The 27,573-nt window shown below is 34.7% G+C and overlaps 1 protein-coding gene across 5 annotated transcripts in view; it reads right to left on the reverse strand.

Annotated features, from left to right (window-relative positions):
• Positions 1-10,678: 10,678 nt before the first annotated feature.
• Positions 10,679-27,573, reverse strand: part of CCDC102B (coiled-coil domain containing 102B) — a 130,453-nt gene continuing 113,558 nt past the window's right edge. For 4 of the 5 annotated variants that reach the window (XM_083881250.1, XM_083881248.1, XM_083881246.1 and 1 more), the window contains one exon: positions 10,679-12,429. In XM_083881250.1, coding sequence (XP_083737376.1) covers positions 12,340-12,429 — 90 coding nt within the window. In that variant the 3' untranslated portion in view covers positions 10,679-12,339. Of the gene's footprint in view, positions 12,430-16,311; positions 16,389-27,573 lie in introns of all 5 variants that reach the window. The other variant, XR_014592092.1, reaches the window with a different exon arrangement.

Consider the following 27,573-nt stretch of genomic DNA (forward strand, 5'->3'; position numbering starts at 1 on the left):
ACATATTAGGTTATTATACAACTTGTTAGATAAATAGAAGACCACTGATCTTCTCATCTTTAACAGTTGAGAAAGGCCTCTTCAGCCTCAAAAAGACCCTTTTCCATTGTGAAAGGCAGCGAGCCTCTTCTGCCCCTATGGAATGGAAGGATTTCTTCAGAGTTCCCTCCACAGCCAGAGAGCAGGGGTTGTACAGCACACCATTCCTAGCACTGCTCAACCTGCTCAGCTGCAGGCTGAGTTGGCAGTGGCAGAGCCAGCTGTTTGCTACATCTGGTGATTAATCCTCATCTGAGATTCAGGGACATTTCAAACATGTCAGGAAACCTTTTCCATTCACTCTACAAACTCAGGTAAACAATTTACTCCTAATATCCCGAAGGGTGCAGAATTCCAGGGAGGGTAGGTGCAGGATCCTTGTAGTTAATAGGACTGGAGTACCACACTTTCCCCTCACTTGGATATAATTTAATATTATCATCATTTCTACAAGTTTAGCTACAATATTTCTTAAACATCTTGGAGAACAGGAATCTTGGAACAGCGTGATCCATGCTTGCATTACATTATTGCGGCAGGAACACAGCGTTACAGCATGCAGCTGAGATGATGGATTACTGCAGTCATTCAATCACTTTCTATCTTTCCTAATACATCAGACTAAGCTCACACATTAGACTCCAGAAGGTCTTGCAGTCCCCATTTTCATCCCTGTTCTAATACCATGTAATAAATAATGCTTAAAATTTGATTAATTTTTTAAAAATTTGATTAAATCATTGCATCACTTACCTTTTAACATACCACAACTCTACAAGAAAGGGCAGACACTTGGTTTAAATTGTTTGAAGACAAATCTTTCATAGTCAATTGATGGTCTTATGGTGTGACACTGTCATTGCTGCATGGCCTATATGTTTGCTGGAGCCAACAACTAGTGTATTTCTGAGTCTTCTTCAGCTTTCCACAGTAAAATAAAAGGATACAGTTCCTCTAGTCAAATATACCCACGTTCTAGTCTATACCCATCTTAGTAGCCCTTGACTGCAAGTGTTCAAATTTGAATTCTATTTTTCTAAATTACCAGAATTCTATTTAGCTTCATTATGTGTCCTCCAGTGCCTCACATTATTGCTTCCTCTCCTTACAACAAATTACTTCTGAAACCTTCTGATGGCTTTATGTATATTTGAATATGTTTTAAAATTGTGGTATAAAACTTAGTAACTCAGTCTATAGTAGCTTAATACTGTTCTGCTAATCGATGTTGAGCCTAAAGATAAGTATGTGGTAAATAAAAAACTTGTATTTTAAATTATGTGCTTCTATATGCACACAAACACACTCACACACACATAGTGCTGTTCTAAAAGCTTTTTACCACATTTCTCATTGGTGGAATCTTTATATGAGTAAGAACAGAGGCAGATAGGAGTTTTGGGAAGATAACAGGTATTTTTTGTTATGTTTAGGTTCAGATGCATTCAACTATCCTTATGCAGTTCATCAAGCCTCTTGATATCAGTGTCTTAAATTATGCCAAAAGCATTTGATGTGAGATTGCATGGGACATGCTGGTTGCTGGAGATGATGTAAATTTCAAATATATTTGAAGCTCTAGCAAGCTTTTAATTCTTTCTTCCTCATTATGACTAAACCCATTAACTCTGGCCTAAACTGTGACAGTCCTTCAACCCATGAGTTACCAGATTTTTCTCTCTTTAGTACTTGTCTTCTACTTTAATGTCATGTCTTTGGTCTGGTGGCTTTGACATGCAAAGGAAAAAGTTTGCATTCCTGTGTCACCTTCTTATGACTTTTTCTACTTACGTGAAACAACACTTGCTTTTAAAATTCAATATAAATATATTACAAGAATAATTTTCAGTTATAAATTTAGAAAATAATAGTCCTAAATCTAAACATTTAGAACAGAGAATATGGAACTTCTATCTTAAGAAAGCAAAATGAACAGTGAATTGCACTCTATGATATTCCCATTCAGCAAAAATTTGTCATATCAGTTTCTTTTGGTCACAAAACTTTTTTGTATTATACCTTTTCTAGCTTGAATAAAAAATGCAGCTAGCAGAATATTTTCATATTAAAGCTCCCTAATTTTTCTGGTTTGATTTCTTTTTAAGTGCACAAAAGCTTTCCTGATGTATGTTCATGCTGTACATACATTATACAGCCACCAAATCAATACACTGTATTAGTTTGATATGCTTAAACTAATAGCTGAGATGGTTACTGCATCAAGACCTGAATTTGAAACTAACCTTGAGAAGAATCTATCATTTGAAAATATTATAGGGTCAATATGCTTTTAGCCAAATCAAACAGATATACCAATTGAATAGTGCTTCAGAAAATTGTGCTGTAAAAATAAAAATATTTAACAAGAAAAGACTATTTTTTGAGCTCCAGCATCTCCTTTTTACAGCGTGAAAATTAGTTAGGAGTAAAAAATAAGTCTTTCCTTGCCTCGTCTCTCCCACAGGGCACCATCTATGGAAAATGGTTAAATCTTCAGCAGCCAAATATATCTTTTCCTAGGGGTGAAATGTTTTATTACGGGAAGTCAAGCCTGAAGAAATGGCAATTAAGGAGGACTTTGAGTTATACTGTGCATTAGTTCTAAAGCAAAACGAAGCAATTTTTTTCCCTTTAGGATCAGCTTCAAGAGGGGGATAGCAATAATAGTGAAAGCTTTTTTTCACAACGTAGTGATTGTTGTCTTTAGTCAGCCCTTTTCATGTGACCCTTACCCAATGCTCATGTTTAGAAACAACTTCTTCTAGATATATAAGAAAATGTAACTGACTTAGCCAGGAGTTGATTTTTTTCTTTATGATCCTGAATTGCTGACTTCAAACTCAAAAGAATTTTTTTCTACATAACTCAGTTCAGTTTGGAAAGAACTACCTAGTAATACAATAAAGACACAGAAAGTTTTCAAGCTTCTAAGAAAAAAATACATGGAAAACTGAATCTGACTTTTCTATCACCTGTGTGGACACAAAGGCAACTACAATGCTAAATTTTGGAGAATTAAACTACATCTTGCTGAGAGAGTTGGCAGAACTGAAACATGAAGGTCGTGCTATTCCATATATACAAAAAATGTGAATAAATGAAAGAAGGCAAAGAAAATTCATAAATAAAACACATCTTTGTTATTACTTTTGTGCCAGTGTTGTACTCCGGATTCTTTGTATTTTTTTTTCCCTGAAAAATCTAGGGAATCTAGAAAAATCTATTAAAAAGGACTATGAACGTGTAGTCTCTTTAAGAACATATTTTCAGTTTATGAGCAGTATTTTCATAGATAAATAATTACGGAGCAGTCACATTTATAGTGTCTGCTTATATTTTGTTATGAAAAATATTTTAAAGCAAATTTTACATAGACTTCCAATCGCCATCCAGCTTATAAGGTTGCCTCTTTCCTTGAATGCATTAGAAGACTCTAATTGAGCATATAGATAATATTTTTTATTTTCCCTTTCATGTAAGCTTGAATACAGATTGATGGAAACTGCGAGAATTTTAATGAGTTGAATCAATAAAAATGGAATGTTTACTCCATTATCATTGAAGATCATGGTGATTTTTTTGCTCTGAGCTATCTTGAATCTGATGAGTCGTACGTCTAATCCTCATTTGCATCAAAGTCCTGGTTATATTCCAAAAACACTCCTTCATTTTCTGATACATTTGAACTTTTAAAAAAAATTTAACCCAGAATATGCACAAAAAGCATGTCTGTTAAAAACAGAGCTAAGATCTGACTACTGAGATGTCTTTGCCTGAATTAAGGCTCAAAGAAGACCATATGCCAAAGTCGATCACATGGATTTTATTTAACGGTAAATGTGATCTAGAGAGATTGAAAGAAATAGAGAAAGAAGGCAAAGAGAGAGACCAAGAGGAAGACAGGCACCACCCATTGACTCAGTGACATCCTGTTGATCCTTCATCACCCTGGGCTTCTTGGTGGTGAGGGTCCTGAGGTCATTTAAAATTTTTAACTCTTTATACCTTTTAGCAAACAAAGGAATTGATGTTCATTGGTTACACCATTCTCTAATGCTAATTACTCCACATGCTCAGTCTTTCTCATGTTTTGGGTCAGTGGTTTCTTGAGTCATTGGACTGGGACATGGTGGTGGCAATCTGCCCCTGCCAGAATTTTGGCCAGTTGGAGCTGACTTCAGCACAGCTGATGAGCTCGCTTTCCTTGTGACCCATAAATTCCACATTCTTTGTGTTCATTTTCAGCTATATTAACCTCCCCCTAGGTCTGAGGGTCTGGACAACAGTACCCCTTTATGTTATCTACAGTCCATGTTCTAGGTATGTGCAGAAGAATATTTGAGGAGCATTCAGTGGTCACTGGTGGTCACAGATGCCATCTGTCCAATAAATTGTGGTATTATTTCTTTGACCAGTGATATGGATATGAGCAGGTGTTTCTTTGCAGAGATTCTATAATTCTGTGATTCTGTGATGTAACCCTTCCATCAACATATACATGGTAACTGAAGACTCATAAAGATGGTGCTAGAACTGGGATTCTTTGGCCTGAAGAGAAGGAGGCTCTGGTGTGACCTTATTGTAACCTTTTAGGACATGAGGGGAGCCTAGATGAAATCTGAAGAGGGATGGTTTGAAAAGACATGTAGTGATAGAACAGGGGTAATTGGTTTAAAGCTGAAAGAGATTAGGCTTAGATTAGATATTAAAAGAAGTTCTTTGCTGTGATGTCGGCAAGGCACTGGAACACGTTAACCAGAGAAGTTTTGGATGCCCCATCTCTGGAAGTGCTCAAGGCCAGGTTACATGGTGCTCTGAGCACCCTGGTCTAGCATAAGGCATGGCAGGCAGTGTCAGGGTGTTGGAACCAGGTGATTTTTAAGGTGTCTTCCAACCCAAACTGATCTATGATTCTATTAACTCATATGAGTAGCTGTATTTTTATTAACAGAACAGAAGTGCACAGGATGGCGTTTTGGAAAACAATAAACTAGGTAAAATTTCCTATGGTTATTAATCAAATTGTGTCATTTTTGTACTCTTCATTTTACATTGCTAATCAGTGTAATGAATGACAGTATTGGAAACAGCTCATCACCATAGAGAAGAATATCAAACTTGACCTCTTTGGAACAGTTCACTATACTGCTGCATATCAAGGGTTGTATTGAATAATTCATGTAGACCTGGTACACTGGTTTATAAGAGATCACAACAACAGAATAATGGTAATTAAATCTGCTTAAATAAGACAAAGGGGTAAATTTACTCTAAGTTATGCTCTTTCCACTGTTCAAATTACTCCAGAAAGAAGTGTTTTACTATGAGAATAAAAATCCTTGTATTGGGGTTTTATGGCAAGGTTTTGATAACAGGGAGAGGGCTATAGAGGTGGGCTCTGTGAGAAGATAACAGAAACTGATCCCACGTCAGACAAAACCAGTTGCAGACAGCTGCTAGGTGATCCTGCCATTGGCCAGAGTTGTGCCCACCAGCTGCTAGCTCCTCACTGATATATTCCATAATGGTTAAAAATAGTGCTCAGCAGCTGTGACAAAGAAGAATGAGAAAAAGTGAAACCAACAGCTCTGGAAACATCAGTGTCACGGAAGAAGGAAAGGAGAAGGTGCTCCAGGCAGTATGACAGAAATTCCCCTGCAGCCCCTAGGAGAGGAGTGTGGTGAGGCAGGCTGTCTTCCTGAAGTCCATGTAGGACCCCATGCTGAAGCAGGTGGACATGTCAGGAGGAAGGTGCAGCATGTGGAGAAAGCATGCAGGAGTAGATTTTCTGTTGGGAACTGCAGCTCAGAATTCATGCTGGAGCAGTCTGTTCCTGAAGCACTGTGCCTCATGGAAAGGAGCCTGAATGGAACAGTTCATGGAGGACTGTGAGAAGGAAGGAGTGGCAGGGAGGAGCTGTTATAGGGGGATACACACCCCATCCTCCATCCTCCTGCGTCACTTGAGGGAAAGAGGTACAGAAGTTGGGTGTGAAGGACTGAAGCCTGGGAAGAAGAGGAAGGGGAAAGTGCTTTTAGTTTAGTTTTTCATTTTGTATCATCTTATTTTGTTATTAATTAGCAATAAGCTGAACTCCCCCAAGTCAAATCTGTTTTTCTCATGAAACTAACTGGTAAAAAATCACAATGTTCTTCACTTGATTCTGAAGTTCTTTAATCTTATTTTCTCCCTCTGTCCTGTGGAGGAGCATCTTGGTGGGCACCTGGCAGCCAGCCATGGCTAACCCACAACACTGCAAAAAAGAGAATATGATCAATGGTTATTTATATGTAATTACCTGCAAGCTTTCATAGGACATTTAATTTGGAAAACAAATTATTTTTCCATTAGCTGTATTAAAAGCAATTAAACTTCCTATTTCTCAACACGATTTTTAACAAGACACCTGACAATATATAATAGGAATAATGGTGCAGAATTAGCACACAGTAAGGAAAGAAGAAAACATAAGATTAATTATCAGTTTATATTCTTGTGTAAAAAAAAAATCAGATTACTTTCTTTGTTGCTTGTAAAGAGATATTTTTCAAAATACGTGTATAAGATACATTAAAGTATATTAAAATAGTGTTTCTTTTTTAATTCTAAGTGCAAACATCTAAAAGCCCAATATTTTTCCTTATTCTAAATTGTTTTCTTAGAAAATTACCATGTGACTCCTTATTCCACACAGGGGTCTTGTTTTGTTTTCTTTTTCCAAGAGAGAAATGAATGATTTCACTGAGCTCTAGTTAATGACTATAGGATATTAAGAACCAACAAAGAGTTTCCAGAAATACGCTGCCTTTTCAAAGCTCTCAAAACTGTGCTTCTTAAATTCTATTTGTGGATGCCAATAAAATCGTGCTATGTGTGATGAGGAAGCTTGGTAATATGCTGGCTTTTAAATCCATTTGTGCTTTTATTGATTATCTGTCTGGAAGAAAAGCATTAATTTGTTAACAGAAATAGAGTCTATTGTATGTGTAGCATAGCGTTTTGTTGAGTTAAGATTATTAGCAAATCCGCTTTTATCTTCTGATGTGTTCACTGATTGATGGCATGCTAAAATTTCACTTTAAACTCTCTTTACAAAGATAAACCCCAAAGCTTAAATGGTAAATAACAGGGTTTTATTTGTCATATTCTTATCTACATTTTCTTCCTTTCAAATGTTAATAGCTTAAAGAAATATTTTATCCAATCTTAGCATAAGCAGTCATTCATTGCCCTTTTCTAATTATGATCAATAGATTCCTCAAATGGCATTGCCTGGAAAATATTCTATTCATGATTAAGGAAGGCAATTGAATCACATTTGCAGTCTTACATAGTTATATTTGTTGAATATATCTAGAATACCCTTTGAAATTAATGTTGGATTTTAGGTCATTTTGATTTAGACTGTACAAAATAATGGATAGACCTTTTTTATTTCAACTGACTAGAATTTCGTGTCTTCTTCCTGAAGTCATGCGATAAAAGGTCTGTAATGGTAAAAGACATCCAAGAATCTTCATGGTTTCTGAGAAATAATTCCTTACTGGTGCATTTTAAATGCAGTATTTAAGGTTTCTTTCCCTTTAAAGTGGGAAAAATAGGTTATTCTGAGAAAACCTTTCAATTGCAAAAGTCATGGAGACAGAAGGATTGGATAATACAAGGGTAGAGACTTCAGTAGGAAAAAGTCACCAGTTTTTAATGAAACCCTGATAGCTCCCACCCCAATGAAGACATAGCTCTGGACTGGTCATAGGCCCATCAGAATTATTCTCTACTGTCAATCAAGTTAACAGTGGAATAAGAGCACATTATTTTGTCATGTATTTTGAAAAGTGTTTCAAAGTACTCCAGAGGGAGATTGAGACATCACTCAGAAAACCAACCTTTATTCAGGAAGGAGGAAATCAACATGGCTCAGACAACATGGGCTCACAAAGGGAAAGTCCTATATAACTAATTTGATATATTTCTATTATAAAGCCATCTGCCTGTGTGTGAAGGGAAGGTGGTGGAAGTAGTTTTTTCTGGGTTTTACAAGGCTGTTGATACTGTACTTCACAGCATCCTTCTGGACGTGCTGTTCAAATGTGGGATGAGTGGTTTTAGGGTGTGCTGGGTGAAGAAGGGCAGAGCTCAAAGGGTTGTACTGAATGGGGCTACAACTGTCTGGCAACTGACCACCAGTAGTGTTCCTCAGGGTTCAATTTTAGGACCAGTTCTGTTCAATATATTTATCAATAATATATCAATATATTCATTAACTATCTGGATGCAGGAGCTGAATATACCATTAGCAGGTTTGCTAATGATACCAAGCTGGAAGATGCTGTTGACTCTCTTGAGGGATAGGATGCCTTGCAGACAGATCTAGATAGATTGGAGCATAAGGTAGTGGTTAATAGGTTGAAATTTAACAAGAACAAATGTCATATTCTGCTCCTAGGGTGGAGTAATTTTGGGCACAGAAATAAACTGGGAGAGGAATGGCTGGAGAGCAGTCTTGGAGGCAGGAGCCTGGGGGTGCTGGTCTGCAGCAGGCTTGGTGTGAGCCAGCAGAGTGCCCTGGAAGTCCTGAGGGCAAATGCCATCCTGGGATGCCTGGAACAGAGTAATCAGCAAGTCAAATGAAGTGATTGTCCTGCTCTATTCAGGGTTGGTGTGGCCTCACCTTGACCACTTTGTGCCATTCTGCACCCCACAATTAAAAAGGGTATAAAGGTCCTTGAATGAATCCAGAGGACAAAAAAGCAGGTGAAAGGGCTGGAGGGAATGTCCTTGGAGGAGCAGCTAGGGATTTTAGATTTGTCTAATTTGGAGAAAAAAAAAAAGAGATTGAGGGGCAGCCTCGTCTTTCTGCAGCTTTCTGAGGAGGAAAAGTGGAGAAGGAAGTGCTGAACCCTTCTCTCCCAGTGACAACGATGGTTCAAAGTTGTGCCAAGGGAGGTTTAGACTGGACATTAGGAAGCATTTCTTTACTGAGAGTGTGGTCAAACACTGGAACAGGCTTCCTAGAAAGGCGATCAATGCCCCAAGGCTGTCAGTGTTCAAGAGGCATTTAGATAATACCCTTAACAATTGCTTTAGCTTTTGGTCAGCTCTGAGGTGGTCAGGAAGTTGGAGCAGATGTTCTCTTCCAACTGAGCTATTTTAGTCTGTTTTATTCCAAACACAGTGTTACCCACTGTTTCCATACCAACTAGTATGGGACCACAAGATCACATAAATCATTCTTTCCTATCTCTCTGTGTATGTAACAATATTAAATAATACACATGTTTATGATATAACACAAGGTTTAATTGAGCATTGTGAAAATTATTTCCATGTCTTTCTATCACTGTGTTTACAATCAGTTTGTAAAATTGATCCACATAAAAGGTTCATGCTATTTATTATCTTAAAAAGGAAAATAGGAAAGACTATTTTTTTCTACTGGAGATCCACTGTTTTAGGCACCACTCATCTCAAAAGATGAAGAACAACTCAGTTGTTCGCAACCAGATTTAAGGTTAGTTTTCTTGGCATTCCCATAATTATACATGGTGACCTTGAGCAAATCACTCCTGCACAAATCTGTGTATCTTTGCTTCCCACATGTAAAATGTGAAGAGGAATGGTTGGGAACATTGGTATATGGCAAATATCATAGGTGTGTGTTTAAGATCAGGAAACATTCTAGTATTATGGAAAGGTCATAAATTAGCATTCTAAAATCTTCTCAACTGCATCCAGGGTAATCATGCATCATCTTATTTTGACTCACTTTCAAGTGACTAATTTATGGGTTTATTTCTTCAGAGAGGCCTCTGAAGTTCTCTGTGTATGTAAAGATGAAATAAATATTTTATTTAGATAATGAAAGCTGCTGAGTGTTCTCTGTCTCTGGGAATAGGAAGAAATTATGAAACATTAAGGCATCTTGTGTGATCTATAAGAGATAAGAAAGAAAACTTAAAAAGTGCTATTCAGAAGATGCCTGAAAGTAAAATATGATCAATAAGTGAACAGAAAGATATGTGTGGGATAAATGTCAATATTAACTACCCCAAAAGAAACTAAAATTTCCTTATGAGAAAGAAAAGATACTGTACTGACATTCTAAAATATACATTTTAAAACTAACATCGTGTGATGATGTTTTATTGTCACCATGACATTTAGACCAGCCAGGTGCATCCCACCTACTGGGTAGTATAATACAGTGAATACATATGAAAGGGTTTATAGTAGTGTTAGATGGAGCAGCAGAAACCAGCGTCTGGTTTGATTTCCCTCAATATCCATGTTACACTACCAAGCTGTTAGCACAGAAATGTTCTGGAGTACCAACTAAACATTATTTGTTTTTCCTACAGATTTAGAAATAGAAACAGGAAAGACAGAATCCCAATTTCCTCAGTAATTCATAATACCATTTGACTTGATTTTAGCCACAGCTATTACTGTGGGCTGAAAAGATATTCTGGAGTTTATAGGTATTTTGGCCAGTGTTGAAACCATGCTTTATCTCTAAAACAACTGTATTTCTAGTGGCTTGTCAGAGGGAAAAAAAAGAGAAAGATTTTATCTCTAAAGCTTATCTAAATGATACAAGCTTCTATCAGTAAGCTGTTGTGTTGCCATATTTTCAAGTGCTTTGGCGTAACCATAGAAGTACATTTGTCTGTTACAGCACTTGAAAATCAATAATTATGCACTTTCCATTTCTATTGTGCACATCAACATTTTCAATGCAGCCATTTCACACACTGTGGCGTCGTGAAGACGCTGGCATAAGAAAAGCAGATGGAGTTATAGAGAAAGTCAGTGTGTCATTTCACAATGAATTGAACAAGACCAGAGATCTTTTGTCTAATATAAAACCTTGAACCAGTGAGCTAATAAAGGGAGGAAGTTTGAATTATGACAAAAAGAATTATGGATCTTATTTTATTGTCAGTTCTTGTAAGTTTTACATGTTCATACTCCATTCACAAATAAATTGTCTCACAGTATCTCTGTACCTTGTTGATGAACTTGTGAGCTATTGGCAACAGACAGAATTCCCTCATTGTATATCCCTTAGTGTGTCCTGAGGGCTAATGGCTGGGATTAGTTCAGCACTGCAAACATGAAAGAGGGTTAAGAATGTATAAAGGTAGTCAAAACACAGATATTTCTGCTCTAGCACCCCATCTCCAGCAGCAGCCTAAAGCTCAGATAGGAACGTAAGAACATCTTGTTCCCAGCTTCCAAGCATCTGCAGCTCAGAGAATTCCTTGGAAAAATCTCATTCTTATGTAATCAATGATCTTTAATACTTTTCACCTTTTGTAGGCTACAAAAGAAATCAAGACATCTCACAATTCTCTCTTAGAAAGGATGTAGCTTTAAATACAACTAGATCCCTCAGGTAAGTTTTCAGTTTATAGGGATATAAGAAATGAAACAAACATATTTCTAAGCAATTACAGCATTCCCTATGAAACAGGATATGGACGTACTCATTAACAATTGCACATGGCAAATAAAATTATAATTTATGTCTCACTCGATGGCTGATAGTTGCTGATGTTTTTATAAATTTGGAATTTTCTGAAATTCTCAAAATCTGCTTTTCCAGTTTATCTTAACATATTTTTTTACTTCGTATTTTACATTTACATTTTTTTAAAATGGACGATTAAAAAGTAAAATTTAAATTAAAATGTGATGTGTAGACAATAAGATAAATTTGAGATGCATTTATTTTATTATGTGATGAGCATAATTTTTTTTTTTTTTTTTTTTTTTTTTTTTTTTTTTTTTTTTTTTTTTTTTTTTTTTTTTTTATGAAAGAAAAGTGTAATACACATGTCACCCTGGTAGAACGGAGGGTATGGTGGTACAGATATTCTTTTCCACTGCTGTATGAAAGTAAAATACACAAGCAAAGCAAGAAACAAATCACTGACTTCCATTTCAGACTCAATGTCTTCCCAGGATAGAATATGAACATCTCTTTTTCCCAAAGGTAAAACATGGGACAATTTCATTAAAGTCCACATTTTGCTTTAGAAGAGAACAGTTAGAATAACTGGAAAGGAATGACAATGGCCAACATAACTTCTAAATAGGTGCACCCTGACTCTTGTATATTTTCCTTGGTTCTTATAAAAATCAGAAATACATAGAAACAATGCATACAGTATTCCTATATATATATCTGACATACACTTCTTCAATGAAATTTCTTGTATGTCTTTATGAACAATGTTTGTCTCTCCTCTTTGCTGTTAGCCTTGTTGCTGCAGCGCTTTTTTGTGATGTCCCATATCTTCACTCGCTGTCATGGTAGAATCTCCAACAGCAGACGAGGAACTTTGTCTGGTCCCAAATCCTGTGTTCACCTTCTTCACCCTCTTTACTCTGAAATGAAATTTTTAAAATGGTGTGACCACAACACGAAACAGGAAAGTCAGTTCAAGTTTAAACAGTTACTTACAGTTCAAATTTCTTCTAAGAAAAAGATTTCAATAGGAAATTAGACATTAGAATTTAGATGAGAAAATCTTTCTGTATTGTATACATTGGATACCTTTTCAGCTGATTCCTTAATAAGAAATGAAAAAGTATAGAGTTTCAGAGCAATTATTTGGAGTTGTCTATCACAGTGAGAAGCAAGCTACACTTTTGATGACTAGGAGGCATTATTTATTGATTAGCAGTTCTGAACTTCAGTCCTATTGCTATTCGAGATACATTTAAAGTACATACTTTCAACTCATGAATCTTTTTATGGCAAGAGGGGAAATTGGGGAATAGTGTAAAAGATCAAAGAGGTCTCAAACTCCTCATTTGACAGAATTCTAGCCACTAGTTTAGTATAATGTCTTCATATTAAGTTAATAACAATAAGGAGGTACTATAAGCACCATAATTTTTTTCATTAAAACATATGTTAAAAGTATATTAGTTTTTACAATTTTGAGTTGATAAATTGCATTCCTTAGTAATGATGTGCTGTAGACCAAGAACATCCACTCAAACTGATTGCCAGAAACTGGCTTTTACACTCTGGGGAATTCAGAGCACAGTGAACAGACAGTAGCCTTGCACAGAACAATAGAGAATTATCAAAATTTAGGATCTTAAGTATGCCCAAAGTAGCTACACTGCAAACTAGCTCAAGAAGACTACATGTAAGAGCGAGATAATCATGTCAGATCTAAATTATTTCTGTATGTTATTAGTTTTTATCCCATCCATAATTAATTTATTGTGCTTTAATCTTAGGGACATACATCTCCAATTCCCTCTATTTCATCTCTGCACTTCCATTCAAATCCTACCAAAAGCCATGGTGCAATTACTGTATTTCTTGTCCCCTTTATGTGTCTTGAACAGGTTTTCAGAAAAGAGAATTCACAAACACATTGGTTTACTCTTGATTCTGGGACCCCAATAGTCTTGTGAATAAAGTCTGAATAAAATGTCAAGGAACCTGAGACTTTTTACCAAAATGTAGAGTCTTTTTATCACTGTGATGAGTTAATTCTTTGCAATTGTAATCCACTTGTAAATCCATTCCCTGGCAATTTGGACAGGTCAGTCATGCCACTGTGCACACACATCGAATCTAACCTGCCCACTATTTATAAAACAACAATGTTCTTAGGAAAAACAGCATCACATGTCAAAAGCATTTAAGCTGCCAAAGTGTAAAAGCCTTTGAGCTGGCATAGCAGTGTAATTGTTCATAGCGTCAGGGCCCCCATGATGCTCTTGTCTACTGATTAACATCCCCACTAATTATTCCAGATGCAGACTGATTGCCAAGCCCTACATCAGTAAGAATCAATAAGCTGGTAAGTTCTTCACTCTGCTGGATATACAAGACTAGGCTGCGCAGCAACTTGGTTGCTGTTACTGAATTTTACTGGAATCCTTTTGAAAGAGATGGCTGTTTCCTTTTTAATTACTTTCATTTAATGATTTCCAATAATGAGTTTGCCTTATAAAAAATTCTGGATAAGTTGTATGAACAACTCCTTATTAAAATACTGTTTGTGCAAAATTACTCAGAATTCTGTCCTTTCCCATTCATTTGCTAATCAAAGATATATTAATTTAAACTAAAATAAGAATTCCTAAAACTAGCAACTGAAAAAGTTTTAAATTAAATTTAAAGTAAACAAACTAAAATATATTAATATTAGGTGTAATTGATGGCTATAGGAAGAGCCATGGTAAATTTTCAGGACAAATCAAGTTATTTATTTTTAAAATATTTCTTATTTAAACATTTCAGAAACAATTAGTCTGGTATTGCTAGATATCATGTAAGGTTATTGACATCTATAAAAAGTTAGAAGAATTTCATTATGCCTCCCATTTAATATTTAAGCTAATGCAGCTACACATATAATGAGCTGCTACCAAAACTGCTGTATGAGTATTAGAATGGTGAGCTTTGTATATTTGGACAAAAGTATTCACACTGGCCAGAAATAACTGAATCTTACTTAAAAGACTAGCCCTGATCTGCAATGTCTTATAAGACTTAAAAGTGTCTATTCACCAGCTAATGTACAACAATGTCCTTTGATTTTCACAGTGGTTTAAACGGTCTTCAAAGACTTCCAGTAAGAAGCCCTGAGATCACTGCTTTAATGAAGGGAATTTTAGCCAGGACATAACTGGAGTAAGTCACATGTACGTCAAAAGGATTCAGCCCAGTTGTTGTTCTCTGTTACATGATATATTCCCTCCAACTAGTTCTGGACTTCTGTGATTTCAATGTGGGTATTCCATGTGATAGAACCAAGGAACAACCTATTTAAATGTGAATATTTATGAAGATTGGGCCATAAAAAATTAAGGAAATCTTTCCTTTGGTATTCTGTATCAGTCAACCTTGAAAGCACATGGCATTCAGGAAATGATGTCACAAGAAGTCGTTGTATTTTGTTCCTCAGCTGGAAGGGCATTAAGGAGCCAAGTGAAATGGGGAACTTTGCTGCCAGCTGGAACTGGTTGAGGTTCCTTGGAGGAGACAGGCAAAGAAAGCAGTTGCAAGAGTGCTCAAGTAACAAGAAAAAAAGACAGGAGAAAATGGCCTCAAGTTGTGCCAGCAGAGATTTAGATTGGATATTATGAAAAATTTCTTCACTGAAAGAGTTGTCAAGTACTGAAACCAGCTGCCCAGGAAAGTTGTTGATTCATCATCTCTGGAGATATTCAAAAGCTGTGTAGATATGGCACTTAGGGACATGGTTTAGTGGTGCTGGGTTAACTGGTGAACTTAATGATCTTGAAGGTCTTTTCCAACCTAAAGGATTCTATAATTCTATTATTCTATGGTTGTACAATCCTTGTTGTGCAAAGCCTGGTGAGCTCTGCAGCTGCTGCTGTTGCTTTAGCCATCTGTTTGGACAGCTCTGACACTGAGGCAAAACCCATCTGCATGTGGAAGGGCTACTCAACTGTATTCCAAATTACTGCCAAACAGGGACCAAGACTATGGAAAGCTTAAAAATAAAGTTAATAAGCACCTGCTCTTGAAGAACATTTAAAAATGGGGTATAAATTAATAAGCAAAATAAAGTGCATGGGTTTCAAACTCCAGATAAATGAGCAAAACATTTTAAAGCCTTTTTCCTAACAACAGACAAATAGAAAATGCTATCAAGTCTGCTAACAAAATCATGAAAAGACACAAGCATATAAAAAAGACAGCATACCATATGTCCACCAATATCTGGTACAACAGAAACATTAAGAAAGCCATTAAGAGAGTCTCCCCGTTGTGCCCAGGTATACAATAGCATATGGTACATTTCCTGCTTCACTGTGCATTTCCTTGCTTTTGTTGTTTAGCATCACTAATTTAGAGCTCAATTAATATAGTTTGTGCATGCATTTCTCCACAGAATATTTTTTTAAAAAATCACTGCTGTTTAAATTAATCTCTTTTTTACTGCAAGTGCACAGTAAGTATTAATGGAAGGTAGGATTCTTTCCAAATCCTAATTAGATGGAAGAGCTGGATAGAACTATTTTAAGGTAGCTACACATGATACTTAAATTATTATTGTCATCTTATTTAATCCTCACACAATTTACAGTAATGATTCTACAGGGAGACATTACAAGGATGTTGTTTGCTTTAATCAATGATGACTTCCTAAGGACAGATGTGTGTATTTCTCAGGAGTATAGATTAAAGGAAAATAGTAAGGGACTAGTGTAGCATTGGTAAAGAAAATACAGCAAGAAATATAAGGTGACTATATTCTGATAAATACCCACCTGTAGATGTGGAGAAGAGAGGGAAATGAGGATGTGTGAAATATCTTTCTCCTTTAAGGACATTTATTCCTGAAAAGCTAAAGTTTAAGGAATTTCTGAATTTACAAAAACATGATGGAAGGTATTTGTATTTACAGATTCCACATGCCTCTTAGATGAGCTGAATTTTGCCACACTAGCCCAGTCCTACCAAGGTTCATATTGGAATACAGGACTCCTATGGAAGCTAAAAACCTGTTCTCTTCTCAAAGGAATACTCTTAAATATCTCATGTGCTTTTCTAAAAGGCATATGCTGTGTCATGATTTTGATACAGAAAATGAAATAAGAATGAAAATGAGCCCTTACCACTAAAATCTCAAATACTTGCATCAGAAACATTTGGATCGAATAATATAGACCAAATTATTAATATCCTGGATATGTAATTTTTCAAATATAAAAGATGAGAATTCACTTAGTAATAATCAATAATGAATTTCAGTTCAGAGCCACTTCAATTTGTCATTCAATGTCTCAACAGCAGTGCTTTGCTAAGCCACTTTCATGTGTGGATATGGAAGGAAGGGATCTCTGGTATGAAACCAAATCCAAGTTAAGAAAGGAAACTGCTATAAGCTTGAGTTAACATCTACTGCTATAAACTAAACTACAATTTTAGAGATTTATTTATGAATAAAATAATTAATATTCTGAGTGCAATCACAGCCTAATGCCCAAGTTATAGAACATGGACTTATGTCAGCTTCTGCTTTAATTAAAACATATTTGCCATTTAGCATTAGGGGACTGTGAAAGATCATGAGTGAACATATGGATATTGAAATAGGTTTCATATTTTTACACTGGAGAAATTACTCAAAGCCATTATAAATTCACTCACTATGCCATTCCGTTCTCTAAAAATACTATATGTGCTCTCAAACAGCATGACTTTTTCTTTAAATGCTAAATATTGTATTTCCTTTGAGATCCACGAGATCACAAGCCATCTTTTTCTATATTTCTCATTAAATTATCTTTACTTATTGAACTCATGAAAAATTATGCTTTTATTTTCTTTACAAGAAAATGTTTGTGTTTTCCTATATAATTATAACTCCTTTTAACTTCATAATTTATGTCAGAATAAATTTCCCAAGTACATTCCTGGGTAGTGTATTACAATAGATACCACTGAAATTTGCTATATGTAATATAGTGAATATATATATAATATATATTTACATGTAATATTTTCCCTAAAATAGAATATGACAATTTGAATATTTCGATCAAACTTTTGCTACTAAACCAAACCTTTTACTTCTGTATCACAATAGCTGTGCTGAAATTTTGAATAAGTTACCCACTTTAAGAACTTTCAGAATGGTAGAGGATGAATAAAACTCAGTGGCTACTTAATAGAAAAGGACTCCTTTGAACAGTCTTTCATAAACTCATGTTTTGTTAATTGTGGTTTTCCAAAGGAAGAATCATTCCCATTTATAACATAATTATTCACTGTTTTGACATATAACTCTGATATACAGTAAGCCTTAAAATGACCTTTAAAATAAAAGCTCTCCTTTTCTAAAATTGTTAATTCTCAGATATTCAGATATTTTTGCTCATAATAGCTTTGCATAATAATATCTTTCTTCAGTTATAATATTTTGGAATATGACCATGGCAGGCTATGGGATAACCAAATAAGACAACTTTTCCTTTCAACTACACAATAGAAGAAAAATTGCATCCATTCTCCCCAACAAAATGAACACAAGTAAAATATTCACCTTTAAGGGAGTGATAGTAATAGGGGAGTAAAGGCCTTTCTACCTTTGGTTTCTAGAATACTTTGAACCTCCTGGAATGAACCAGAATATTTTTCACTTTCACTTTACAGTGAAAGTACATTTTTCAAATTTCCATTTTTTGTCTGAAAGTGCTTTTTTTCCTCCTATATCCATCTCCATTTATCACTCATATAATATTGCCAGTAAATATTTAATTCATTGCATATTACAATAAGATACCAGAAATTTTCCTTATGCTTGAAAAGAAAGCATGCTTCAACATTTTTGCTCTTGATAAGCATACATTTAAGCTAAATACAAACTGATTTTACCATTTTTCTCATTATTCAAAGCATTTTTTCATTACTTCAAAACTTTGTATTGCAAGCAGTCAAAATTTAAATACATTTGAAAATAAAAATGGAAAAAGAGATAACAGGAATACTGAAGGATACAGATATTATAGGTGGCTGTTATAGGACCTGAAAGTAGATACAAGAAGTCTCACTTGTATAACATGCTTTGATATTTCATTTAAATGCTTTTAATATTTCTTTTTTAAAATGCCTTCTGATTTTGAACACAGGAATAGCTCTTCTGGTCCTACAAAGATGATATAAATAATATATACATTCCTTTCTGTTTTAAGAAGTGTGATTTGCATAAAATATTTTCTGTGAGCAATTTTTTAAGAATTCAAGAAAGGCTAAGAAAGTGCACTTGGGCACAAGCCCTTTTCTCATTAATTTTTTAAAATATATTAAGATTCACTTGCCACAATAGTATCTTCACCTACATAATCTCCAGGCCAATAAAAATCATGATCATTTCCCTTCCCAGCAACTACATGGTTGCCAGCTTCAATTTAGTTCCTTTTACCCATTCAGAATTCTTAACTTTTAACTGTTCAAAGTTAAGAATTCTGAACAGGTAAAAGTTATAATATCTAAAATATTATAACTGAATAAAGGTATTTTTATGTAAAGCTATTATGAGCAAAAATATCTGAATATCTGAGAATTAACAATTTAAGAAAAGGAGAGCTTTTATTTTAAAGGTCATTTTAAGTATGCATCTTCATTGCTTTTCTCTTACTTCTTCCAGGTATGAAAGGTATACAACTCTGAAGCAGATATTAACTTTCCTACTCATGTCCCTTATACACTTTCTATTTTCCATCCAAATATGCCATGAAACTAAATTAGGTATTTTCGGAATTATATTGGGGAGGTTCTTTGTACTTTTCACAGTGAAAACACTACACCATGCTAATATTTAGCTTGAAAATCAAGTTCTCCTCAAAATAAGTAAAAACCCTCATGTACACTCAAGAAAATAAATAATTTAATTCCTGAAAAAATGGCTTGGTATATTGTGGTATCATTCAATATTATGCCTTCTAGTTATAGTCATTGAATGAAAATTATATGAGAGTTCTGGGAAGCACTAGAGAGTTATGCCATAGACCATGTTCTGCCTTGGATCATTGCCCAAAACACTGCTCATCTTTGACAGCATTCAAGTCTGGTATCTCTTGAACCGGCTGGAGAAGGAACAAGTACAGTGCACAACTGCTGTGCTGTGATTACCAGCTTTGCAACAGTGAAAGCATTCCTTTCAAAACTTGCAAATCTCGAGATAGGACATGAATGTGTGCATTACAATTAGTCATTCTGCTCCCTGCCATTCCTCCCAGCTTCAAATTCTGACATGATAGCAGCTACTATCTCACCAGCTGTTAGAGATACCATGCAGCTAGAAAATCATATAACTGGAAGCTGGAACCTCAGCTCTCAAATATCACAAAGCACTAATCTCCAGTTCTGTGGCTAGTAAAGTTTTGACTGCTGAAATCATGTGGGAGTGAAAAACAACAAATGGTGATAGTAATCTGGTGACATGAGGGTTTTGTTATCTTAGGACCTTCCATGTCTGATAAGAAAGTACAAGGGCTCTCAGGACCAGCAGAATTATCTTATGTATGCAAACAGCAGGGGGAAAGCTCTGATGCCAAAATGGCAGTAAAGCTGACAAAGACAAAAGCAGTGAAAGACTAAAGCAGTTAAAGATGAGGTAAAACACAAGTAGATAAGGTACAGAGCATGCTTTTTTTTTTTTTTTTTCTCTTGTCCATTTTTTTGTAACATTGTTTTATCTATTTAGCAATGTGTCAGGAAAACAATTTGATATTTCTGAAATACCATTCATAGATCTGGTAAAAATTAAAAAAAATACTTTTCTAAGTTTGGGTGGTTTTGGTGGTTTTTTGGTAAGATAAGAAAGGACGCCTGAAAATTTTCCTATCTCAATTATATTATTGATGCACCTAATTCACAATGTATTTCAGCATAAATTGACCTATTACCTACATACTCCTTTGAAAATTCTAATTTTAGTGTCTCTGTACTATGACAGTGCCAGGAGAAAATTCATAATGAAACTACTGTGTTTCTACCATCTATTTTTCTGATACTCCACTAGCATTCAGAACCATTGCATCAGGAATGTGTAAAGATCCCTTCCTGCTTAGTATTTTCTGGATTTGTTTATTATCCTGTTGCCCAACAATTCAGATAACCAATTTTGGATCCAGAGAATGCACTTATTGTCTTCGATATACTTGGAAATGCTTTCCAGGTTTAGCTGTTACCTTTTTGGGGATTGAGGTGAGACTGACTGTCCTGTGCTTTCCCATCTCCACCTTCTGTCCCTTTCTGTGCAAAAGGCTGTGCAAAGTGTTGCCTCAGTTTTCTTCTGTTATCCTTACTCTCACACAGGCTCCAGTGACCCCTATTTCTCATGTTTGGCCATTAACAGTGCCATGCTCAGCTCACCTCCTCTCTTCATAATTCTGTAAATCTCATTCACAGCCCTCTCAGCTCTCTGTCTATGAGTGGAATAGTCAAAGACTCTTTCCTTGCAGAGCACCCCATACCTTCACTCGACCCATTCAGCAGCTGGAGCATGCACCACTGTTGGTTTATTGCACACTTATGCTTAAAAGGTAAAAAAACCCCAAACATTTACATATTAACATGGAATATTGGTAGCTAATTGCATGTGAGTTTAATTTCACATCCTCTGCAATTTTACTTATAAATTCTAATGATAGAAAAGATCTTATATGTTGAACATTCTTTCTTTCAGTAACAATACAGAAATCTTGTATGTTTTTTCTTTGTTTTTGATAGATTAGTTTTGTTGCTGCTATAATTCACTGACTGTTGCTTTGCAATTCCTTGTTTTTTCAGATCTCTAATATTTTTTCTATTTCCAAAGATTAAATTTTTCAAACTATTCTTCAGATGCCAGTATATCGCTACTTTTCAAAAAATATATATATAATAAATAAAACTAGGTTATAGTTTTATTTATGTCATTAAAATCAATAGGATACTGGACTGATATGCTATGAAGCTCTGACCAGAAACAGAATCCAACTTTCTGTTATGTTTTTAAACCAGGCAGAGTGGATTTGATGTAATCTCTTTATTTCCTGAAAATTATGAATCACAGCAGGTGACTTAGAGTGAACATTATTCTATTGGGCTCAGAAATATCAAAAACAGTTTGAGAATATTGTCTGCATGGTAGATTTTCTTAGATTTAGGAATTTTTACAGCATTTTACAGAAGATACAGAAGATCCATAGAACATGCAGTACTCAGAGGCACATATATGAGCTATGCTAAATTTAAAGACCACAAAAAGTTAAACCAAGCAAGCTGGTTGTTTCATCATGTGGTTCTGAATTCTGCTCGTATCTTGTATGTGCTGGATTTGATCAGGTTTGTGCCACTATAATTACATTAACTGCATAAATGATTCACAGAGTATTAGAATTATTCACTGTGAGACTGCAATAATGAGTGGCCTTGCCATTTTGGTAAAGTAAAGCAGTTCATCTCTTTCAAGTTATATTAGATATAAAATTAAACATAATACAATCACACATGAAAACAGAGACCTGTTTGTTACAAACACATGTATGTGTATGAGTTAATTTACCTCTGAATAAGACAAGGTATGAACACAGCATTTAATTATTCCTAAACCCAATGGGAGAAATATATTTTTTCTCCCCTGAAAAATGTGAGAGAAACACGACTGACAGCTCAACATTGATGTATCTCTAACATTTGTAGAGCTACATTCACAAAACTAATACAAATCCTGAGCATACACAAATAATTTCTGTGAAACGACTCTTTTATTGTTAGTAAGAATTACTAATTTTTCTTAAGCCCCCTCCCTCCCCCCCCCCCCCCCCACAATAACCTTGAAATTTAGAAACAACATACAAAGAATATGAATAATCTTAGCTCAACTTTAACTTTGCAGTCTTTCAGTTTGGCACAACTATCACTTGGAAATTTTTTGTGACAAGTGCAACTGTACTGGGAAGGGAAGGAAGCTCTTTAGTGGCAGTGTCATCTGCATCTGCAGAGTGAAGCACTTAAAGTATCTTTAAGAGGAATACATTTCCATTCTCCAAGTGTGAGATGCTGTTTTACTTATAAAATCTTATGTCTGGGAGAAAAACAGACTTCAGCTATGAATCTAAAACTGTTAACACTGGATCTGCTTTTCTCTATTAATTTTCTAAATTTTGGAACATGGATGAAGCACCACTACACAAATGAAAAAATAAGTGCCAAGTATTTTACAGGTAATAATAAAGAAGCACAAGCCTAAAAGCCCCACAAATTCTGACAGACTCATGTTGACAAACCATCCTTTCAAGAAACAATTTTGCATATCATCATTCAGAATTTCTAAAGAATAGTTTGAGATCAGTGAAGTGACAGTGAGATCAATTCAGTGAAAGGAATCATCATATTGTCAGCATTCAAAAAAAGAAGAAAAAAGTCATATGGAAATAACTAACTTCTGATCTTCTGATTAGTTATAGACAAGAAGATTATTTATAATCTTAATAAGCAGGAGTTGAAGTTGAAAACTTCTGAAATATCCCACTTACAAAACTAATAGCTTTTTTTAGTTATCCCATTGCTTTTTCAGTGAGAACATGTTGCTCTCTTCTTTGAAAGAACAAGGTTGATCATTATGCAGAATTTAAAAAGTGATAAGATACTGTAACAATGCTCTGGAAAGGTTAAGTATATAAAAAAAATAGTGAAAAAAGTGAACTGCTAGAAAATAAGTGGAGCACACAATATTTATACTACTATATTAGTCCAGTGAAATGACCACACTATGAATACTGAACACAATATTTACCTGACAAGAAATCATGCCAAACCAAGAAAAGGTTTGCAGGACCATATAGACATGTTAACACACACCTGTTGTGGCTTGAACAGCCAAGGTGACTAAGCAAACTTCAGGGTGCATATAATGGACTGAATAGGAACAGGTCACAGCCTCTATCAATACTGCATAAATTTTAACAGGACACTAGTTTTAAGACCTCTTGTGGTAAGCTGTTACAAAAGCTTTACAGAGAGCAAAAAGCAACTGAACAATTTAGTACAAGAAAATGCTTAAAAGCTAGTATCTCTAACTCAGGAGTCCTTGATTTTGAATTTCCTAGAGTCTTGCATGGTAATACCTGAGACATCTGCTTTGTTCTTAAAGTCTGGCAGAGACCTACCCTTTTTCATGCCAGAAAGAGAACACCAGTTTAGATGGAACTTTGTGTAGTACTATTCTGTTGCACTCATTAGGCACTGTTGAGCATTCAGAACAACGTCTGAAACCAAGTGGGTTTTTTCAAACCCGTGCTTGAGGTGGCATCAGAAGAATTGTAAATGTGAAATGAAGTCTGCTAGAACTTGGAAGACTTTCTGCTTCTGCTGGTGTTTTTTTTTTTTTTTTTTTTTTTTTTTTTTTTTTTTTTTTTTTTGGTTTGGTTTGGTTTGGTTTGGTTTGGTTTGGTTTGGTTTTTTTTTTCCATACAACTGAATTTAAGACACATATCCTCATATGCCATGGAGAAGCATTCAGATTTATAAGGATAGGTTTCTCTTTTACTTTAAAGTGCTACCAATGTCTCAAAATGCAGCATAAGAAAACATAAAGTTTAGTCTTTTTGATTTCAGATTGCAATTTCTCTCTGTCCAGTAAAACCAAGTGGAATTTTGCCTGCATTATGATTTCAAAGATAAAGTGAAATTTTACAGTTTCTCCTTTGGAAGACTGGGCTATTATCACCCTTATACTTCATTGGAATCAATGCTGGATTTCTTGTTAATAGTGATGAATCTAAGTAATTCTGAAATAACATCTCCATAAATTATCACTTGAGAATTAAAACTGATTAGTGTAGCACTGGACTACAACCAAATTCTGCCTTATGAAAATACATAAAACTGGAAGCATCACAACTCTTGTAATTTTTGCTGTGAGCTCCAGTTTCACACAACTCAGCCTAACTGGCAACCATTTTACAATATTGCTTCTCTTACTCCACACTTTTCCATCATCTTATCCACAGATATTTCATTTTTCATATCTTATGAAACCAGCTTTAGCTAGCCTCCTTAAAAGGGACATGACTCTAGAACATGGAAGTAAATGTTTGAAAAACTTATGAGAATTATTAATCATTCAAACGATAGGTTTCCAGGCCCTTCTGCCAAGTGCATTATTGCTTATAAATCCCATTACTTGGTCATACAACACTTTCTAATTAATCTTTTATACTACTTTCCACATTCTCTTTTTGCTATTGCATCTATTTGTTTTGAATATACAAGTTAATTTTTATTATTCTGTTGTCATATACTTTGCAACAGACTGCGAGCTATTTGGTAGATCAGTTCTGGGTAGAAATACTAACTTTTCATTTGGATACCAAACCACAAAAGTTTTAGTGCTTCTGAAGACTTTAAACTTCTCTATTTGAACCTGCAGTGCAATATGAATATTTGTGAATTGGTTTCTGAAATGAAACACCATATAATCAAAAAGTGATCTGTATATGTCAAGTAAATAATTTTGCTTAAACACTGAAAATCTGTACTTCCTCAAATTCTAAATATTGATTGCATGATTTGCTCATTTTTAGTCTAATTATTACAAATAAAGAAGTTTTACTGAAAAGTAACTTCAGTGCATCTACTGCTGTGATGGAATGATGCTGTGCCCTGGGTAATTTTCCCAAAAATTTTAGGTTTTGTTGTGAGAATTATCATAAAATTTTAATGGTAGTCACTGTGGATCTCTAATGATGCTTCAAAAATCATCCATGCTTTTTTTTTGTTTGCTTCTATGTCTTTAAACACACCTTCAGTGTGAGCAAGCAGACAAAATCTGTTCCTTAAAAGCATCTTAGGAATTTCTTTGAAGAAAAATGAGTAACATGCATTAGTATTTTTTTTTCAAGTGACAGTAAATGCTAAACACAGCAGGAGGTTTTCAAGTATGGAACTGATGGATGACAAACATGCTACCCCGAAAAAAAAGTGTATCTAATGTAAGCTTTAACTCTTTGAAAATGTTGTTGAAAGAAGGCATATAATAAAAATTCTTCACATTGCTATGTGAAAACTAGAAAAAAATTATTCTTCTGATTCCCAGAATAAAACATAACTGATATATGTGCTAAGAAGTGATAAGCACAGCTAAAAGATTTAATTAAAGCTCTCAGGAATAAAGAAAAGAGCTGCTGACACAGAAACTGTCATGACAAATTATCTTTTGAGCAATCTTTAAGAACCAGAAAATGCACAGTTGACTGCAGAAAATGTTTTAAAATTCTTACTGAAGACCATTAGCTAATCTCAGCCATGATACACATTTATACTGCTCAGCATAAAGTCATGCATTCAGAAAAGCTGAAATTTTAAATGATGTGTAAAAAGAAGTGTGTTTCTTTTATAAATGTTTTGCGACTTTTATGGTTCTTTAAAAAACTTCTGTAAAATCACACATCAAAACTATGATATTTACTATCTCCAATAAAGCGCTTTACTGCTTAATTACAAATTAGTAATGTTAATAATCAGTCTACAAATTGTATGTCTGTTTAGTGACTGAACAATTTCAGGAAAGATCAACAGCTCTTTTCAAAAACATTTGTGGTGACAGTCTATATTTAAGAAAATCATCCAGTACTTCAGGTTAGGTTACAAACTAATACAGTGGATATCTCTACTGTACATATGAATTCAATATTATTGAAAGAAAATATGTTATTCCCATCATTAAGAAGATTAAGAAAAAAAGGTTATATATTTACATATTGAAATCTAATTTTTTGTTGCCTTAAAAACTGTTAGTGATTTAGCCAAACTCTTATTCCACTAGTGACCTAATAATTTCTAAATAATAGATTGAAATAGAAAGGATGCATCTTGCCCATGAAATCATATGTCCAGTTTTTCCTGTTGAAACATTTATAGAATGATGTCAAAATGCCAGTGATGCAGGGGTGGATATTTAGTGCAGACACAAAATCCAAAAGAATATAACGTAAGAAAAAGAACCTTTCAGATAAGTAGATAATAATATATATATACTGCTGATATTGAAGGCAATCAAGATAGCGTAAAAATATCCTCATATACTGAACTTTTCCAGGCCTATAAGAAGCAACGTGGTTGATGTTGTGGATATTACAGTATTGTCAGTCACAATGAAAAAAAAAAAATAAAAAGGGACTTGAATTACTGGATTACTAAATATTTTTTCTAGTATTGAAATCTACTTCTGTGCTGACATTAAATCACTAACACAAAGAGATTAGCAGCTTTGAATGCTTTAAGTGAAAACTTCCTATGAGAGGGGCTAAATGCAGACGAGCAGGCTGCAGTTTCAGCAGGTCATTGACCAAAGACTCTTGTTTGACTTTCCAATTTAAGAGAGAGAACAAACACAATTATACTGTAGTAAGCAACTCAAACAGCAAGGTAACTGTCCTTCTGTTATGTTCCTTCAAATATTCATAAATATTCACCTTTCACCATCTCCTTACATTTGCTTCTAAATTCTGTTGAACATCAGAAAATTAAAAATTAGTGATAAGAAGAACTTTTTAAAGACATAGGCATGCAAACAACACAGTAGTATGTTCTTAAATGCCCACTCAAAATCAGCCTGCATTTTTAAATTTTAGACATCTCAAACAGAAACAGTTTTCATAAATGTATTTCTCAGTTCGAAAAGCCTATAGGTAGAAGATTTCAAAAAGATCAGTAACTTAGCTAAGAAACTTTCTAATTAAACTAAAAATATAAAATAATTTTAAAATAATCAAAAATTATAATTTAATTTTCTTAGTTGATTTTTTAATTGAATTAAAGACCTGGGAATTCATTGCTGATAGAAAACACATTCAATTTGAGAATGAAGGACATAAAAAAATATATGTAGTTATGAGTTGGAATTATCTGGAAAACTGATTCTAAGTCTACAGCGAAACAATATTAGTATTTCCTTGTTTTGCAGAACCTAATGGCATCAGGATGCTGTACAATTTGTCTTTCGCCTGGAATTTTTAAACTGGTGGAAGAAGTATGCA

The sequence above is a fragment of the Zosterops lateralis genome, assembly GCF_965231275.1.
Source record: "Zosterops lateralis genome assembly, chromosome: 1".
Lineage (NCBI taxonomy): Eukaryota > Metazoa > Chordata > Aves > Passeriformes > Zosteropidae > Zosterops > Zosterops lateralis.